This window comes from Corvus kubaryi, unplaced genomic scaffold (genome assembly GCF_017639235.1).
Source record: "Corvus kubaryi isolate FWS band 111438036 unplaced genomic scaffold, C.kubaryi_AGA036_p1.0 37398, whole genome shotgun sequence".
In the NCBI taxonomy this organism is placed as follows: Eukaryota; Metazoa; Chordata; class Aves; order Passeriformes; family Corvidae; genus Corvus; species Corvus kubaryi.
Genome location: NW_024581137.1, coordinates 30,821,153 through 30,842,248, shown reverse-complemented (window position 1 = coordinate 30,842,248; position 21,096 = coordinate 30,821,153). Strand labels below are relative to the sequence as shown.

The 21,096-nt window shown below is 36.6% G+C and overlaps 1 protein-coding gene across 9 annotated transcripts in view; it reads right to left on the bottom strand.

Moving 5' to 3' along the window:
* ETV1 (ETS variant transcription factor 1) overlaps nt 1-21,096 on the bottom strand; it is a 66,559-nt gene that overhangs the window by 44,730 nt on the left and 733 nt on the right. For 2 of the 9 annotated variants that reach the window (XM_042043419.1, XM_042043423.1), the window contains exons 1-2: nt 17,027-17,168; nt 7,744-7,797 (exon numbers count right to left, since the gene is read on the bottom strand). In XM_042043419.1, coding sequence (XP_041899353.1) covers nt 7,744-7,797; nt 17,027-17,087 — 115 coding nt within the window. In that variant the 5' untranslated portion in view covers nt 17,088-17,168. Of the gene's footprint in view, nt 1-3,654; nt 3,702-7,743; nt 7,798-9,114; nt 9,164-17,026; nt 17,169-17,544; nt 17,593-19,337; nt 19,426-20,246; nt 20,381-20,466; nt 20,486-20,893; nt 21,055-21,096 lie in introns of those variants that run through there. The other 7 variants (XM_042043421.1, XM_042043416.1, XM_042043417.1 and 4 more) reach the window with 7 other exon arrangements.

Here is a 21,096-nt window from a genome sequence, read left to right as displayed (position 1 = left end):
ACCCCTTGAAAACTTCACAGCACTCTGTAGGAGAGCCTGATTTCCAACTCCAGTTGCTGAGGCAGCAAGCAGAAGTAAAAAGATAAAAAAATTATACAGACTGCAAATACATTTTACATAAAGAAACATATATAATAAAGAGAAGTGGATGAAATCAACTTCCAGACTGCCTCCTTATTTTACACCATTCCAGAGCTTATAAATTTTCAAATCATTATTTAGACTCTTGAAATACAAACTCGTTTTGCAAAAACACTGCAGGGAAAGGAGTTTTAGGAGAATAAGGGTTTTGTATCAAAGTGGAATCACAAAGACCCTTCAGTCTGCCTTGCTTGGTTTCTGTGTGAAAATACAACTAAAAAGTTTATGCACACTTTGCTTAACCCGACTGGAACTGAAAAAAAAGTTCTAATGCGTACACATACTCCTGATGAAATCAACAACTATCTGGTTTAAAACAGAAATAACTGCAGTGTAAAAAAAATACTGCTGTGACCACAAGTTACAATGTGAGTATCTCTTATATTGCCACAGATGGGACCTTCACAGAAGGAAGGAGGGGAAGCTTCCTCAGAGAGGAAATAGAAGGTTTTCTTCAAAACTGAGAATTTAACATTTTGAATAAAATATGTTTAATGTTTTTGTTTTTATGTAAACAGACCTTAGGAAGTGATCTGACAGCCTTAAGAAATTACCATTTGAAAGAAAAAAGGTCTACATGCTTCATCTTTGATCTACGAGACAGATTTATCACAGGACAGGATGACTGAAGTTTATTCATTAGCTGATAACCTTCACATGCAACCCAAGCCTTTAATCTGCAATAAAGCAGCAAACAAGGATGGGGCTCTAAGGAAAGGAAACTAACTCAGCTTGGCTGAGCAGGGACATGGCAGTGGAAGGGCAGGGGGGAGACAGGGGCACAAAACCGCACAAGAAGAGCCCTGTTCAGCTGCCTGGGCTCCCCCATGCCCCGCACTGCTGGAGACTATCAGGTTCAGATTGGTCCTGTGCAGTTAAACCATGTCTGCATAAGGTGTCTGCTGTCTCTGCGGATGCCCAGAGGTACCTTTCCATTAGCAATAAAATTCACATCACAGCCTGCTGGGCATTCTGAAAGAAAGCTTCTGCTTTAGAAGTTTTAGAAATCAAAAGCTATGTTCTTGATGGGGTCTTCCAATTTGTTTCACAGTGCTACTGCCACCAGCAGTATTTACATAATCTGTGAGACACTACCACTACTGCAATCCAGAGAATCTTAAATCTTTGCACCGTCAAAGCTGGAAATTTAGTATAAAAATATAAGCAGAAAAGCAAATAAACAGAAACTGCTTATTAAAATCAAAGCAAGCCCACAAATTCTCCGCTACTAAGATCACAAGTTAAAGGCATGACAGTCGACACTCTCCCTCATGGTAAAACTTTCTCAAGAATCAAATCATGTAATTATGGCCACAACTACGGCAGATTTAAATATTTCCGAAAATCTTCTAGAGGAAAAAGAAGAAAAACAAAATCCTTATTAGCACAGGCTTATGCCATCAATGAGCCACAAAATGAGTTTTCTGAAAGACACCAAATCCTAATTTCTTTTGAATGTGAATTAAAAAAAAAAAAAAAGGAAAAGGAAAAAGAAAGTTAACAGGTGGTAACAGTTTCAGTCCTGCTTTAAACAAAGGAAACAAGTGCTCAGGGATACAATGAAAGAAGCAAGGCTATCTAAGGCAACTATGAAGGGAGATAAGGTGGTCAGCATCGACTCCTCAGTCTGACCTCTCCAGCTCTTACAACAGAATTGCACTGGACTGTCTTTGTAAAATGCTTTTGAGATCTCCAGATAAGTGATCATTAAGAAAGCTGTGTATCTCACAGCAGAGTGATACATGCATTTCTGTACCTATTTCAAACCAGAAACAAAGATGTTAAGCAACATGCCCAAGGTCATGCAAAGCTAAAGGCAGGAACAAACCACAGAGCTCCGACTCTCACAGCCCTTAAGAAAGAATCCATCACAGTCGGGCATGCACTAAAAGGAGTAAGCAAATGTCTCTGTATTTGACAGCATCTGACCTATGGAAGGAAGTAGTTTCAAGACAAGTGGCAAGAAACAAAACACAGCTGCAGCTGAAAGCCCTACCAAGGAATAGCTCAGCACCAGGAATAAGTAGCACCACCTTGCAGGATATTTGTCAGACTGCCTGCTGTAGCACCACACTTGCGAGCTACGCTCAAAGAAAAGGTTATTCCAGACACACAGACACTAAATAAAGGCAAAATAAAATTTAAAAAAAAAACCCACCACAAAAAAGCCTCTTAAAAAAAAACAACCTGAAAAGATGCTGGTGTGTGCAACTTGCCACACACAGACAACCAAAGCGCTACCAACTGCAATTTCTAGAACATTGTGCACTACCAAGACAGGACTACCAGCTGCCTATGAAGTGAATCATCACATTAAAAAAATGTCATTTTCTTTAGTCCACTAGAATTTTTTCTAGAAGATACAAAATTAAACTATTCTGCATCGAAACCAAAAAACAAATCCAGTAAATACACCTCATTTTTACTTCAGTTCGTCTGTCAGAATTCCTAATATTCTGGTGTTTTCTATTTAAATTGTGTGGGGTTTCTTCTCCAAAATATGTCAAATAAGGGAAAATTAACCTCTATCAATTTCTCACCAGCTCTTGCTATACTAAAACAAGCAGGAAATGCTCTTCTAATTCTGAAATTCACTTGAAATTTAAATCACAGAAAGAAAGAGAAAGAAAATAAAACAAACTAAGCATTTTTCATGTGGTAATGTAAAAAAAGTCATTATTTTGTATGCTGCAAATATATAAATAAATATTAAAGCTTTTCCTCATTTAAACTGCATTTGGAATATCCTACACCATTAGTTAAAATGACAGAAGAATACAGCTACCTGAAGCCTATGTAAAGAATCTCTCTTTAACAGGCTTTTAAAGATTGCAAGCCAGAGCATCTAAAAAGCACATCCCTGAATAATTTAAGGTTCCTGGCATCTACATTGAAAGTGCTCCTTTGCTGGAGGAACAAAAAAAAAAGGTAAGAGAAAGAATAAAGGTCATGAAAGATCAGCGACAAAATCACTACGAAAAAAGGTATTTTTTCTATCTTAAAGTTTAACCAGACATGGAGGAGCATGGATTTTTACAGCCAGCCCTTCCCATTTACTGTCAACAGATGTGGTCTAACACTAACATTTACCCCTTGGCAGTGTTAAGTTAAGGCTGTGATGATCTCGGAAACAATACAGGAACAAAACGAACGAGAAGGAAGGAAACTGACCAAGAAGGTGAAGCACAAGACAAATCCTCATTAATAGAAACCCAGTAACAAATAAAAGCCAAAACCTAGAATTTATCAGTAATTTCAAATATGTAACTGACATTTCAGGGCAAAAGAAAAAAAAGAAAAAGAAAACTCTGAAGAAATAGATCCATGCAAATACATATTATTAAAACAAAATAAAATATGATTATGCTATTAAGACACCAGGCAATCTAGTTTGGTGCAGAGTAATCCCCATTTATAACCAATTGTATCAAGGTCTCATTACAATTCAGTGTTTTGTTGACAATACCAAGTTTTCTTTGCCAACTACATCTTTTAAACATCAGCAAATCCTACCTACTTCCTCTTGTGTCTGTCACAGAAACCATCCAAACAATGGGAGCAAGTAATCTTCACCTCAACAGCTATTGACTTCGAGCAAACTGAACACTTTATTCATTTTTACTCCTGGACTGGAAAGTCCTTGCTGTTCTACAGTATCTGAAAGCCTTGCCACTGATTACGACCAGTTCAGAATCTGGCTCCTCCTCAGTATATGAAAATGGACCTGAAACAATAGGAAACCTTATCTGAGGAAGTTAACACAGGTCACCCTTCTCCAAACGTGAATACTGACTTTACATGGACAGAAAACCAGCTTAATTAGGTTTTATGAATCAGATAAAAAATTAGGAAAAAGTGTCACATACAGAATGCTGATTAAAAAAAAAAAACCACCCCCAAACATTCACCTTTTTAGAGGAAACAGATTGTTACACCTTTGCTTTACACAACTTTTTATGTTATTGTTAAAGAATAGTCATTAGGAAGTCACTTGAATGTTCAGCAAACACCTGAACTGCATTATAGAAGGAGATTCAAAAAGAGCAAAACCAACCTGCCTTAAACAGAATTTCTGAGTAAAAGCCTGTAGAAGTGATTCCTCACTCCTTCTGTGGAATTTTTATTTCTTGTGAGAATGGAAATGAAAAAGTAAGAAAATTACACTATTTAATTAATTCAATTCAATATTTTTCCAGTTCAACTTCAAACAAAAAAAAGATCTTTTTTATACATATTTTTGTCCCTTAGAACTCAAGTAAGTTCAGTGCTCACAGAAAGCAGAAAGTTACAAGAAGCTAAACTGTGTTTTGATTTTCAAATTTCAACCAAACAAGCTAGTTGTTATCTACTCTAAATTCCATTCACTCTAAACAAAATTACAAAAAGATTTTTGTGATAGGTATGCCAAGTTAAAAAATATTTAATAAAAAGGTAAGAGAAGATAGAGCTTTGATGACAAAAAAGAAAGGTTTGAAAGTGCAGGCATTACTTATTCTTATGTTAGTAAGGACCTCTTTCCAGAGGACATAAAGGAGCAACAAAATAAATTTTACTTTTAAACAGGTAAACTGAAGCTTAAAGCATTAAGGGGAAGCTTGACATGCTGGATCCTTAGCTAACACAAATATGTGTAATTCCAATAACGTCAATAATACCACATAAAGTTACACTAGCTGTTGATCTCACTCATAATATCTAAAGCCCACACCTAACTATAAATACACATATTATGTTTGCTTTTTGAAAACTGATTGAAGTTTAATAGCAACTCATAATTGAAATATTCATGGTCCCAAGCTAGCTTTGAAGTTAAATCCCTGAGTGGATAAAGTGGACTGTATATCTAATCTAAACTAAATGTTTCCCTTAGTTACTAATACCAGTGCAGTTTCACTAGTTAAAATCATTATTACAGAAAACAAATGCAAAACCCACAGCACTTTAAGGGGCAGTTAATCCTGCTCAGTGCTAGGACACAGCACATGATCTCGGCAGTATCAGTTCCTCCACTACCTTCCACATCTTGCTTCAAGAGCTGACTTCTTCAAATCACCAAGCTGGTCACTTCTAGGCAAGAAAATTTTAACCACATTGTTCCAGAATTGCTACTGTTACTGAAGCTTCTTAAGTCTCCTTTCAGTGTTTCAATTTAACATCACAAGTTTCAATTTAACAGCATAAATCTGACTTGGCTTTAATCTGTCTCTCCTTTCTCAAGCAATGAAGCTAGAAATAAAATGTCATTATTTTTTGTACCTGGACTGCAGATTCTAACTGTTTCACTGGAGCACTTCAGTTTTCTTTACACACTTTGCATATCACACACTCTCCCCATCTATATACAGCTCCATAAATGAAATTTCTGTAGCAAACCACAGTTTCGTTTAGATACCTTTGAACTAAAGTGGCTATGACCCCCTTCATTGGTTTACACTTCTGTCCCTCCTCATTTTTGGGTCAATTAAATGTATTAAACACTAAGTCTATGAAAGCTTGTCCATTCTCTCCCATGTAAAAAATAAAAATTAAAATTAAAAAAATAAATAAAATAAATTTAAATAAATTTTTTTAAAAAAAGTTAAGGGCTTCTACCAGCCTGCTGCCAGTAACGGGCTCAGTACTGCACAGTTATAGACTATATAGAGCAAGTCATTATAATGGAGTTTGAAGGCAGGCTTGGATCCTAGAGAAAGTCACAACTGTGCTACTTCTGCAGCAGTAATTTCCCCACGGCTTTGGTTATGTTGATCTCCGTTCCTGTTTTGCAGAGCCCACAGCTACATACATTATATCCAAGTATATGTCTGAAACTCCATAACCTTTGCCAGAGTAACTCTCCAGGAAGCTCTCCTGACCTTTACTTAAGATAAAGAAACCAACTGAAATGAAGGAATAAATGTTCCTTTGATAATACTGTGTAAGCTGTGGCTAAGGAACTTTGAAACACAACAGCATTAATAAAATAGCCATATTAGGAGAATTTCTTTATCACCAAAAGCAATGGCCAGCTTCAATGGGGCTTTTCATTCACAGTCCACAAATTATTTTCCAAGAATCACTGACTTGTTGTGTAACGATAATTGTGGGTTAATAGAAGCCCCAACTGAACTTTGTACTCTTACACAAAGGATATATGCATGAATGACTATATTTGGACACAGATCCATATGTAAAGTAACATATCTGATTTTCCATTTATAGATTGTTTTGTCTTTCATATTATAATTTAATTTTAAAAAAACCCAAAAAGTCTTTGAAGACAGAGGTAAAAAAAACCCTCTGCTATAAAAGACAACTTTCAAAGTTTAAAAGTGACCATGATTGTTGGTTAGCATATGTACAGGAACTTTGAAAGAAAAACAAATTTAAATTGTTGCTGTGCAGGGATACTATCCTGCACAGCAACAATTCCAGGGGATTTTAAAAAATTGTGGGCTTTTTTTCCCTCACAAAATGCTGTTATGAATACTCTCAATAAATTCTTCTTAAAACAGCTTCTTAATAACTGGAAAAGATAATCTAAAAGATTTATAGGAAAATTCAGCAACTGTGAATTTGTTTTTTGGGTTAAAGACTATTTTAATGCAATTCCTCCTAATCTCTTTAATATTAATCTTAACATTTCAGTACATGAATGCTGCGTTTAACAGCTATCTGGTTTAGCGAACTGCAGTAATTCACTCCAATAGGATAAACTATTTAAGTTATTTAGCAAAATGGAAAAGCTACCATGTGTTCTGCTACAATCAGCAGACACTGTTTAGAAGAGACTTCTGATGATGGGGAGAAGCCTCACCAGGAAGAAGAAAACTGCAAAAAGAAGCTCCAAGAAGTCTGTGACTTTGTCAATGTTTCTCAAACCGGGACATTCTCATACAATGCCCTTGCAGTCACCCAATACCACAGAACAGCAGGTATAGCAAAAGGGAGCCAGCATTTAACAGAATAGTAGTATTTTAATAGGTAAAACTTGAGGGGTGCAGGCTAATAAAATAAGTTTAGGCTCTTATTAAGTAAGTGGAAAACAGTGCAAAGCACCCAGGTTAACATAACTCCTGCTTTCACCGATTAACTCAGAGGAAAATATTGCTTGAGCAAGAAAATGCCACATGCTAAGACAACTTAAAAATGCTTTAGCTGTGGCTGTATCTGATTGATTATGTTGAGAATTTTATCTATTTATTCATACACGAAACATGTTGAGCAGCCTGACTTCTGCTCAGCAGAGATGCATCCTATGCCCCACAGTATCTGATCTATACTGGCTAAAAAGCTCCTCTGCTCACTCCACAGACAAAGAAACTCCTTCCACCTCCACAGCCTACGTTTTTCCATGCTTCCCTGGGGTTGTGGGTGGAAATGACAGGAAAGGGCCCCCTGCTTAAGGTTATACATTCTGCCCAAACAAGTTCTTTTGGCTGCACATCAAAATACCACTTGCTTTATCTACTCATCACACTGATGTCACTGACCAGCAAAAGGAGCTATCACATGACTACAGATGACAAAATAAATAACAAATACGAAGACACAGATATAAATATACAAATATATATATATATATATATATTCTAAGAAAGTGATGCTTTATAGTATACTTACAACTTTCAGCCTGATAGTCTGGCACAAACTGCTCATCATTGTCAGGTACCTGAGCTGAAGATAGGAAAACAAAAACAAAACAAACAAACAAAAAAGCAAGAATTAAAACAAGCCATTAAAGCATAAATAAAGACTCTTGTGCTTAATTCAAAGCACAGTCAAGTTTAAAATTATGATTTCTTGTTTCTTCATTGTTGAGTATGAAAATCAGGCAAGCGCGTCATTTTAATATCAGATAAACCCTGGGGTGAAGCTCTGTGGTGCAGTGTGAGTCCAGAGAAGCCCTGGCACAGAGCAATGGGAATGGGAGGATGTGGGGACTCACTGGCCCTGCCTCACTCCCTATACCAGGGTCTGGACCTACCATGCCACTGGTAAAACGCATCTGTGCTCATTTTCAAAATATCTGCACATAAAGTCCACATAAAACCAAATTCTACTGATTAATGCTTATGCTTCTTTAACCTGAAACTACCACACCTTCAGCTTACTTAAAAGTGATTCCAATTGTTCGTGGCAGTCAGCCAACACAGTAGGGATTTTCTGTTATTGTTTTAAATATTCAAAAAGAACTATTTTACCAGACCACAGAATTCCTGGTTCAATGACAACATTTCAAAAATCGAAAAAAGATTTACTTAAAGCAAAAATCATGATTAATATCCATTTGCCTTATGTAAGATCGTCTTTGCTTTTAGGAAACTTCCATCACAAACCAGGGCTGCTAAGTACAATCATTTCACGGTCTGCTGATAGATAATTTTGCTCCTCTGGTACCACAGGTCCTTTTCATTGTATATCTAAGACATTAGCCATCTCTCAAATTGCGTGGTAAACTCATTTAAACCATTTAAGCTGAAATACCACTAAATGTTTATTAATGGCGAATACATTCAAATAACTGCAGAACATTACACTGAGAAACGGCATCCTCAGAGCATGACTGCTTCTGGTACATCGCGAGAGAGACCCAGCTTATCATCTTCTAACTTTGTCATCTTTTCCTCAACGTACAAGCTAACTGGAATCACCACAGCAAAGCTGCACGAAATTATCGTTTAAAAATACTTTACACGGTTCTTGTCTAAAGACAAGCAAATCATTCATATGATCTTAATTAAAAGTTAACATCTGCCATGATCTGGTTACCCAACAAGATTTAAAAGGTAGATGCTGCTTATATAACCATTTATCGAAACTGTGACTATCAAATGTTCTCAAATATGTGAAATGATAAAATGTAACTTTAATGCCCTTCGGAACACTTTCTAGTATAGGAAGTGCATATTCCCCATTATATATGTGCAATTGCTACTAGTTTTAATATAATTAGCTTGAATTAAAAATAGATATTTAATTAAAATTACTCACAATTATTTTGAATGTGCACTACAGTACTCTTCATGGACCAGATCTCCACTCCTTACTCAGGAAATATTTCTAATGACTTAACTGGAAGTTTTTTTCCTGGGCAAAGAGTTCAGAATCAGGCTCATTATACTGAAAAATTATTTGCTCTGGGTTTTAAAATAAATTTAAAATCCTACTGTCTTAATTGCAGCAAATGTCCCTTAAAAACAAATGACCTTGGAAATGTGCAAATACAGATTTGAAAAGAAGTGTGAGTATGATAAATACACTAAGTGTAATTAGCCTTAATTTGAAAAAAAAAAAAAAAAATAGCTACAGTTGCTTTGTTGTTTGAGTTTCTAATTAAAAAAAAATCCAACAAAATCAAACATGACAGTAACCCATCCCTCTAGAATAAACCAGTACGTCTGAGGACTTGTTGGCTCCTCGTAGTTTGAAGCTGTATAAAACAGTACCAACCCAAATATTCCCAGTATTTTGATGCATTCAATTTCTCTTTCTTCAGAGAAACCACAGAAGTTTTTACCAAGAATGAACTCAGGGACAGGATGAGACCAAATACTAACACTCCGCAATTTCTGACACTTCACATAATTGACTACATGTGGATGTTTGGCATTTTCCTTACAAAAATGCCAACTATTTGACTGTCACAGAAAAATCTGATTATGAAATCAAGGTCGCCTACTTAAAAATCAGTTTTTAAGATTTCTTATATTTCCAATTGTTTTTGAAGCGCCTGTGAGTACATTCAGAGTTAAAGTAATTGAATCAAGTTCTGTAAACTTCTTGTTTACAGAAGACATCCCACACATTTTTCTTAAGCCAGCTATCATTCTAAAATGCAGCAAGGAGGTTTGCAGAAATAATTTTTTAACATGCACCTGCATTTTATATATACATGTATATGTAGAGATATATATATATAAAATCTGTGAATCTGGGATATCTTAAAAAGCCTCAAAGAAAACAAAACCCCTCCTGTTTAAATAAAGAGGCTACATTTAGTGATTGCAGAGCTGGGATAGAAATCTCATCTAACTTTCCAGAGAGCATACTCTGTACACTGGACAGCTTCACCAGTGCTTCATTCTGGTTTTATCAGTTTCATTTGACTTAGTCCAGAAAAAAATCTGCTGTAGAGATTTATGTATATATCAGTAAGTAAGGTCCTTTTTTTTCCTCAGCCATAGAGTAAGAAAAAAATAAAATATATCTGGTTGAACTGTCATGGAAACCACTAAATAACTGCCATTAACCCTGATTTGCTCCTGTTTATGGAGTAAACAAGAATGATGTACTTCATTCATGGATCCCCAAAATTTATGAAGGCATATTTAATAGAGAAAGAGCACATCACTTTATCGGTACTCTTGAAACAGGTGGAGGCTATGCTGTCAAAATTTACTTTAAATGCAATATTAACATAGCCTTAAAAGCCTCTGCAGAGAAAGGAACACAGCAAGTTAAGAAGTGTTTAAAACCCTGCCAAATAACAACAAAACAAATAACGACATCCAAAACATTCAAACTAGGAACATGCATTTCCTACTGGAATGTAAATTTAGTAGCATCAGTACCTTAGCAATGAGCCCACAAGCCTATATGGAGAAATTAAAAGGACCTGCTAACTGGTGGAAATGAGAACTTAAATTATTTCTTCACTTAATCTGGTATTATTCTCAAACAAGCAGAACTGAAACTTGCACACGATCATACTGCTGAAAAGCAAGCACTCCTCATCATACAGAGACTCCTTCCACCAGCATCTCACTGTGAGATGCTAAATCATTTGGATACATCATCCCATTACTAAAGCAGAAGAGGGGTTTTGTACCTGGATTTTGGATAATAACAGGTAGATTTTGCAGCAAATTAGACAGGTAAAGACACTTCAACATGAATGTCTAAAAGGAAAATATAACTTGCAGTGTCACAACTGTCTACACATTTATATACACAGGCCATTAATTTCCTCTTTTATTCACAAATACTGCAACTTAGCAAGGCTGCCATAAAAGCTTCTGTTAACATACACAAGACACAATGCATACATCACCAATTTTTTTTTTTTTTTACTTTGCCATTCAGAGGGAAATTGAAAAAAGATATCTGAAATGATCATTCATCTGAAAGAGAACATTTCCTTGAGCTACTTAATTATGGGGGTTTGAGAAGGCAAGTATATTCCAAAAGACTAATAAAAGGTTTTGAAGGATATTAAGCATGTGGCTTTTACTGCTTATAGCAGAAGCAGCTACATTAGTTCATTCCACATTCAGAGCCATCAAGTCTCAGACTCCTGAAGCAGGCAACATCTGCAGCATAAACTATCCAACTCAGCCTAGAATATTACAAAAGTTTTCTTTTTCTTCTGACTATAGCTATAATGTCTCAAGAGGATTTGGAAAGCATGCAGAAATGCTAATGATGATCTTGAAGATGTTATGCGTTTAGGTTTTACAGTTTCACTACCTACTGAGCTATGCAAACATTCACAGCACAAAAATACTTAATACTTGTTCGTAGTTTTCAGAGCTTTAAACACTCTTTGAAAGGCTGAACTAATGGCTCATTTTGCAAAGGGAAAGCAATTTGGAGGAAAAAAAGTTTAGAACTCGGGCCTGTTAGTTTGCTTTCATTGCAAGTAAACAAAAAGTCCCCATTAACAAGCATCCAGGACAAAAGGAGTTAATATTTAATTAAAACCAGCTCTATCCACTGTAACAATGACCTGGAGCCAAACAAGGCAGAAGATGTATGAGTCATTCTTTCTGCCAGTGAATGAGACAGCTGATCTCCGAAGCAATTCCTCAAGACAAGCAGTCAGAACTGGAGTTCTGCCTCCATTCACAAAAACACAGTCCAGCATGAACCATGTGGCCCCAACCACAAGCTTTTCATGTCACACCCTTCCAGAAAGCTACAGCAAAGTAAACTTGAACTTTCGGCATAAACACAGTGATTTCACTGCTTTGTCTCAAGATGCAGCACAGACCTGCTGAGGAACGTTATTTAATAAATGAAAAGTTAAGCAAACTATAAAGGGCTTAGACTTAACTCTTCCTTCTCCCACTCACAAACTGCTTCCAAAAGCTCAGCTGCACTCCAGAGAAAGGTGTTCCTGTTAAAAAAAAACCGGAAACTTTCCAGAAAAACAAGAAGCTGAAAATGCTTCACTTAAAACTTTATTTCGGGTAGCAGAACACTTCCTGTGGTACTGTGTGCTCTGACCTCATGCTTCACTTTTAGAGCTAAGAGCAATTAGTTTTAAAATATCCATCATTTATTCAAAGTGGCAAAAGAAATTGAAATTGACAGGAAATTCTATATGAGCAGTAGTATTTTGGCCTCAGCTAAAATAAGACTTTGGGCCTCAACAGTAATGGGTCTATTGAGTTTTCTTTGATTCATTGTCACTTCGGAATATCTGAAAGACTGGCTAAATTGTAAATATTCCTGCAAGAGCTGCGGTGTAGGTTGGTGGTTGTTCTCTTTCCACGGGAACAACTGTTTCTAACAAAGACACATTGGGAAGGCTAAATAGTGATAAATTTCAAGATGGTAAAAAATATTATTTCCCATAAGCACTGGTTTTGCTGTCAAAACAACCCCAAACCGTTTTTACATAACGTGAGATGCTCTGACTAATAAACTTAAATGCAGTTCAAAACTAGCTCCAGATCTCAAAATTCTTCCTTATGTGAATAATCCCTAGGAATAAGAAGATGGGTTTGCAGAATCTGCTCTTCATTTGCTGCTATACTAAAAATGAGAAAAAAACTTAGCTTAAAAGGAGTATTCACATTTAATATTTTGCTACATGCCTCATGGTTAGCAAACCCCTCTATGCTTTTGAAAATTACTGTTTTGAGTAAAATTATTTACTTTTCTAGCAAACAAGAAAAACATGAAAAAGTTTATTACTACACAGACTTTCAGACCTGTAGATTTTTGGTGGGTTTATTTCTTTTGGATTTTTTTTTTAAGTAACATCCCCTTCCCTCCCATTTTGCCTAATCTGTTTTTTTTTTTTGTGCAGATATTTATGATCAAGAGCTGTGAGTACTAGAAAATCAAATCTATCAGATCACTAGAGTCCACCAGGGAAAAAAAAAAAAAAGAACATTCTCTGTACTACAAACTGAAAGTGTTTTCACTGCTTTTAGGAGTGTTTGTTCCTGTCAGGCAGATTTCAGCCCTGGAGGTATTAAATTACTATTTCTTGACTCTTATTGCTCCTATAAAAATGTGGATAGTTCTTGAATGTGGCTACATACCATCTGCCTGACACCAGGTAAATTTTACAACTTTATGGCAGAAAAGAGCTAGTTAGCCAGATTAAACAAAGCCACTCTAACTACACTAATATTTGAAGATCCAGTACTTTCTTTTATTAAAAACAATCCTTCAAGAACTAGAAACTATTTCCTTTCACACCTCCTCATTTAAGAAATAAACTGCAAGTCAACACTCGCTTAGACATCACTGCAACGCTAGTGGGTCCTTCACACCAGGAGAAACAGAGGGAACAAACTTATTTTCTCAAGTTCATTCCAAAGTTGTCCAATAATTATTTGACAGAAATAACTTACTTTTAGATACTAAGAAGCAGCTTATGAATACTAGTAGCCTGAAGAAGCCATCTACTCAATTTAGCTGAGCTGCGGTAGAGGCATGAACCCGTTACCTGTAGCTGTTATTTCAAACCACTTACTGTTTACTTTTTGGATGTTTTTCAAATCACACAAAGAACACTATTTCATTTTTTAGTATATTACCATCTGATAAGCTTATTATCTATTGCTCTAAGAAGCAGATCTAGTGCATAAATGTATTATTTGTCTTTACTTGGGATGCCTTTTATGTATCTTGAACAAGCTGTAGGAGAAATTAGTATCTAAATAATATTAAATAAAAATCGGAGTTTTTTGTTAATCTATTATTCCCCAAAACCAAATGCTTTCACCATAGAAAGGAGACACTCACTCACTAACAATTTGTTCTCTCTTCATTTTTTTCCACAATAAGAAGGAAGAGCTACCATGACAAGACAACATTAAATTAATATTTTAACCATTTTTTTCAAGTCATTGAACAATTTCTACCTGACAGAACCAATGGTATTGACATGTCAAAATGTTGTCACTGAGATAATTAAATATAAACCAAAAGATAATATCTGAATAATATTTCTCTTGGTTAGCAATAGGCAACTTTAACTATTTTAAGATTGAACATTGAAAAAATTATTAAAGGCTTCCTATTTTCAATTTCTAGCATCAGAAAAGAGTTATACTCTATCTTCTGTCTTGCATAACAGTTGACACGGGGCAACCTTATTCAGAGTAAGTTCTACATGATTGAGATTCTTTCTTACATATATACTACTACACAGAATAAGAAGCAAAACTCATTTCCATAAAAATCTACTATGCAGGTAGTAGAATACATTTGTGAGCTCTCTGTAAGTAGTATTCAACTTGTTAATTATGTAGTAATAAAATATTAAACAGGTTACTGAATTGTTTACATTTGGATTAATACTTTAATACAAGTGAACCTCCCACCATTTCCAACACAAAAGGAATACATTTATTTTCTGTTTACTTGTTTACCACCAACTTGTCACAGGTGACACTGGCTGTAAAAATCTTCAGGCTGAAATATGTAATGCAGTAAGGACAGCTTCAGGAAAAGCAAAACAAAGAAAAATCCACAAGCATTATTTTTGTGTGTCATAAAATGCAACTCACTTTCTTCTCCTAACTAATAAGTAGATTTTTGACCTGGTTACTCCCCAGTGGGGATCTGAACTAGTGGGAGAAACCTGGTCAGCTGCCACTGCTTTTCTTAAAAAGGGTCAAGATGTTTTAAAATTTCATGGTCATTTCCCTGGCTCAAGAGCATTATGAAAAGAAATATGTAAACACTAGTGATGCTGCCAAATTGGCAGACTTCTAGCCTAGGAAGGTCCAGAAGAACATAAATGGACACATCTAGCAATGGGTAAACAAGTCTGATTTCAAAATCTGTTTCCTGGCTAAGCTCATCCATATAGACATTTGAGCAGAGCTACAATGTCCTCAAACACTAGCATATTATAAAGACTACCAGAAGTTGTTAAGGGTGGGTATTTTTCATAAAACTTTGGGATCAAGTTAATAGCTTAATATTTGATGTTCTCATCTTAACTTTTAATTTAGTTTTAGCCTTAAGAAAAGCTGTACAAAGTTTGTGCTTCATGAAACCATGGCATGGCCCAAAACAGAGATTTCTTAAAGTATTTCTAGAACACTGAAAAACCTGTAATATTTCGTTGCAACATACTATGGACAAATAGCGTTATTTAGCTTTATTTCTTTCTGCTAGGCAAAAAAAGCAACTTTTTTTTTTTTTTCATTTTTATTCATTAATCATCCCAGATTATTTTATCTGCCTTTATAAAGGTTATTCAACCTAGCTGACATGGGACTAGACACCTTCTCTCTCAAAACCCATCTAAATTTATTCAGTGAAATACACTGATAAAGAGGTAAAAAGGCTCTCAAACAAGTGATTCTAGTCTAAAATAAGCAGTACCTTCAGAATAAAAATTGGCATTAGATTAATTTATGCACCTATGGAAATGATCAAATTAATTTTAAATTCTGTATTATTTTTCAAACTTCCATTATTATCTGCACATGCATTATGAATCTGCCTGTATTTTTCTGACCAAAGATCAAAGAAATTTAATCATTTTTCAGAAACAAAACCATCCATGCCAGTGAAAAATACCAAACTGAAAGTTAACCTCTCCATTAAAATATAGTATCTTTTGAGTAGCATTTTAACATGCTTCTGATTTCCTAACATGAATGAGATGATACAATGTAAAGAGTTCCTGAGGAAAATTACCACAGGGAGACAGCTACAGTTGCATCTGACCATTATACTACAAAAATGATCTTAGTACAGGACATCCTGTTTTCAATTATTAGGGAAGAATTGTATTAGTTCATAAAAATATATCCTCTGTTCCATCAATTTCAGGAGGGCTTTTTGATTACACACAGAATAACCCCATACTCAAACTAATACTAGCAGAATAAAAATGTCATCAAAATAAACAATACCTCACAACTTATTTATAGGTAAAGAAACTACACAAAAAGCTGTTAAAACAGACTCACGACATAAGAAAGTAGTCATCAGCAATATTTCCCTCTTTTTGTGAACACCAACAGCAAGCATTTCACCCTAACATCCCTCCTTTCAAAAAAAAAAAGACAAAAAAACCCCCAAAACCAGAACATCTCTTCTATAGACAGCTGTGCATAGTCCTGTACAGGAAAAAAAATTAAACATATGCGAATACTCACATTCATTTAAATCAGGATGAATCTGGAGAGATTATTTTAACTTGCATCAAATTTATGTCTATTTCAGATGCAGAAGTTTACATAAAAAAATTGACCAGAAATATTAAGAACAGATAATGCACAAAAATCTTTATGATTCAAATAAACAGTACTGCAAATATCAAAGGAAAAAAAATCAGAAAATCTTGATGAAAACAAATAGATTTGAACGAGCAGAAAGGTACCTTGCAACTTGTTAAAGTTCTTCTAATGCAGCAGCACATTTTTGTTATTGTTAAATGAATCTCTCAACAACTACTCAAAATTCAGATTTGTACATTATTGTTCTTAAACCTTCTCTCTTCATTAGAATGTGCTCTGCAAGGTTATTTGAAATACTGAAAAGAACATGCATGTGTAAAACACACTGATGTTAGTTTTCTAATCACCCGGTACAGAATCTCACAACTACAAATACAAAGACAAAAATAACATGCAAAATATTTAAAGGTTTCTGGAAAAAAAAAAGAAAAGAAATAAAAAGTACTAGTTAAGTACTTCATACACACCTAATGTTCTGTGTTGTGAACAAGGTGGAAAGAAGACACTTGCACTTAAATCTTGAAGCATCCCGTCCCGATGAACCCAGAGAAACTAATTTCTGCCATCAGAAAAGTACTCCACCAGAACACCAAATAATTATATGTGCTGCTGAAAAGGAAACAGCAAGCCCAGTTCTGGCTGTATGTAGTCTCTCGAGGTACAATAATATAAACCTGATCAATTGCAATTAAAATCTGAACAGAGGCTTAGAACTTGAAGTCTTGGTGCATTAGTTCTTGCCAAAAGCAGATGTGATTGTGAGCTGGAAGCAATTTCTCCTGGTAATTTGTGATGACACTGGGTAGAGCAGCCCCAGAGTCCCCAAAGACAAACTCATCAGAGGCTCTAATGTATGCATGACACATGAGGTGGCTCTTTTAGAGCTCAATTAATTGGGCTGAACATTAAGACAGCAAGTTCAGGACTTTTTTTTTCCCCTCCAGAGTTGTTTTTTCCTCTTTTTACAAGCAGTTTTTTCCCTTACCTTCTGCAAGCCATGTCTCCTGTAATTGGCTCAGATCTTGAAAGAGTTCTGCAAAAATATAAAGACATGGATAAAAGACTCACATCTTTAATCTCTTCATTAGATTAAAATATGTTCAAAAATATTTTTTTCCCTAAGAACAATATACATTAATTCTGTTTTGGCAGTCAAATGTACAGACAAAGCAGGCATTTTGAGGCACTTAATGATTTTTCTACACCTATTAATAAAAACCCAAACAATTACTGTATTTTCAGCTCCTGAAATAATAACCAGAATCTTAACAGAGCTCTGTAGTATAAAAGGCTCATTCAGCAATACATAGAAAAGTTAAAAATTATAGTATTTCTTACAGGTGAACTATTTCTTCTTATACAATTCAGGCCTCCTCCTGTAATATCTGCCCCAGATAAAGCTTGCTTGGACTTCCACAGTTCTGCCTGAGCAATAACTGAGTGTTTTTAATAGTAGGGTCATAACTATCATATAAAAATTCTGAAGCCATGGCCTGAGATGCTGCAATAGCAAAGAGAAATGGGAAATCTTTTGTAGTTCCCCTTATGTTTTACTTCATATGCCATGAGAATCACCACTATTTCCTCTGTGCTGTACTCACTGTACTTCTTTAAAGCTAAAACCACTTTCTTCATGGACTGAATTTTGCAGCAGCTTATCTTCTGCAATTCACTGAAATCAGTTACTTATAATGGGTGTAAACCAGAGCAGCATTTGGCTTACTTGCAAATCTCAGGAACTCAGTTACGAAAATTCTGTTTGCTAAGACTAAGTAGGATATTTGAACTAACAAATGGTTTATTTTTAATTTACTGTATTTTGAGAGAGACTTCCTCTTTTATGAATGCTGACAGATAACTATTTACATATACTTAAATGACAGAGGCTATTTATTTATCCTGTGGACTGATACCCCACATTCACTTTGGGAAATTACTTAACTGAAAATCAGAAAGTTGCTTCCTTTTCAATCTACTTTTCCAGGCAAGTATGGATTTTGAAAAGTGTGTCAATGTGTTCTTACCCTGATAATATTTATACAGGAGTAAGTTATAGGCCTCTACATATCTTCCTCTGTCTTATGTACTTTCAGAGCTGTAGGCGTAGCATATGTACATACCTTGTAACCTAAAGAAGTGTTAACAGCTATTACCAGCCTACAGTTCCCAAGCTACAATCCTGAGTGGCTACTGATGGGGCTAAGTTACAAATCTTTGGCCCTCCAAAACTTTCTCCACACTGGGCTTCTTTAATCAAAATTCCCTGGATCTTTAACCCTGTTAGTGTCATACAAGAGAAACAGGACAGCAGACAACAGAAGTCTGACTATATAGTAAAGCTGGTGAAAACCAAGTCTCCACACCCACATTCTCTCACTCCTGCTACCACCAGTGAAGACATACCAGGGAAGAGGACGTTAAAAGATGGGAGGGATGAAGAATGCCTAAATCTGAAGAGGCCTGATGGTGAAAACACCAGGTGCCATGACTTGTGTCAGATGCTGCAAAGGCTTGGCTGAAGCGCATGACATCCGTGTGCCACATGTGCACAAAATGCAACAGGGTAAGTCAAGGAAAGACTTTCAACTTTATAAATTTATTGCCTTTGCCAGTTTGTTTCACAGTAGTAAATGTAGTTTTCTTGTCTTGTTTATTCAGATTGATCTAGATATATTTATCTCCAAAATAAATTAATAAAGAGCTCTCAAAAAGCATCTCTGCATTAGTAAGAAAGGGAGAAGGAGAGAGGGGGGAGGGGGGGAAACAACAAGCCCTCACCTTCTGAATCATGAGCCAGGTCTCTGTTAATGAATTTTCTTTTCCTGACATTTGTCGGTCTCTCATTACAGTTTCTCCCACGCGGATTCTATATACAGGAAAGATCAGTTACTTTAGAAATCTGAGATTTGAGATTTGGTTGGGTTTGTTTTGGGCTTTTTTTTATTTAATCAGGAATATGCAAAGTTGGCATAAATTCTTTACATTTTCAAACAGGGAAACGGTTACCACAGGGAGACTTACGTCTTGCAAGCCTTCAATTTCTAACAAAAGATATTGCTGAGCACCTAACCTCCTCCAAAAGATTCCTGTGTCTAAATGCAACACAGTTCTACCTATCTATGTAGACATCTATTTGTACAGATACATATATAATGTGCTCAAGCAGCAACACAATACCAGTCGTATTTTTAGCATCTAAAGTATACAAACCTACACGATAGCCCATAAATCCCCATAGCATAAGCTATGCAGGACAAACCAGATATGAAATTTTAATAGACTGCTTTGTTTCCCTGTGTTACTTATAAAATTGTTTGCAAAGTCCTGAAAGGAAAAAAAAAAACAAAAAACCAGAGGGAAAAAAAAAGGTTAATGTTTGCCTCAACTTCATTCTTCTGAACGTTGCAGGCAAACGCAGCCAGAAACTTTGAATGCAGCTGCTGCTGCTCTCGCCTCCCTCATCCGCTAATCATGTGCATGATTTTTTAATCATCCCAAAACTGTCTTTAAAAGAACACGATGCTTTATTGCAATAACTAAGAAGATAGGCTCATCTTGCAAGCAAAGCTCCCAGATGAAGAGTCGCCCCTACAGCGGTAACAAAGCAGAGACTGTGTCTGTAAAACTCCCCCACAGAAATAAGTCGGAGTCAAGTTTATAAACACCAACTTTGAACTGATCACTCACATTGGTGACCATGTAAGGCACTTGCTGGTCATAAAATCCATCCATTCTGCAGCTCTTCCACGAGTCTTAGCTCAGTGTTTTATTTACTGGGCATTTGATCTGGAGATTTCCTCGGGATCTGGACTCCAATCAGCCTAGAGGGGAATACAAGATGGCTTTTAGATTTAAGAAAAAAAAAAAAAAAAAAGGCAGCATGAATGAACTGCTTGCATTTGCATACCTAATTAACCTCAAAGAGTCCCATTCATAAAAAACAACCCTCCCTTCTCTGCCTTCACCTGGGTTACACGCTTCTGCCAGCAAAACGCGGAGCAAAAGCACTCCGCGGCGGCGGCGGCAGCCAGCGGGGCGAGAGGCAGGGCTTTATTTACACTGCGCGCCGCACCCGCGGGCGATCCGCGCCGGCGGCAGCCCCGGCTCTCGCAAGCGTGTGCTCAACTCGTAATGGCGAACGCGGGGCTCGCCGCGCACCTCGCGGCGGCGGCGGCGCCCGGCGGCCACGCACACACCACACACACCCCACACACACACACACGGCCCCCCCGCCCCACGCACCAGCCACCTTCTCCCACGGGATCGCTCCCGCAGCCCCACCACCACCGCGCAATCCTGCGGGGCGGTGGGCAAAGTTGCGGGGGAAGACCCACCTGAAGGCCACGCGCGGCGATCGGCTGCAAAAAATTCCCTCCAAATTTAATAAAAACATTAATTATTCCCCGGCACTTCCCCCTTGGAAGCCGCGAGCGCCACTGACAGAGCTCAATCCCGTGGTTTTTCCTCTCCTCCTCCTCCAGGGGCCCCCGAGCCGCGCCGGCGGATCCCCGCCGCCCATTGGCTCCCCGCGCCCCCC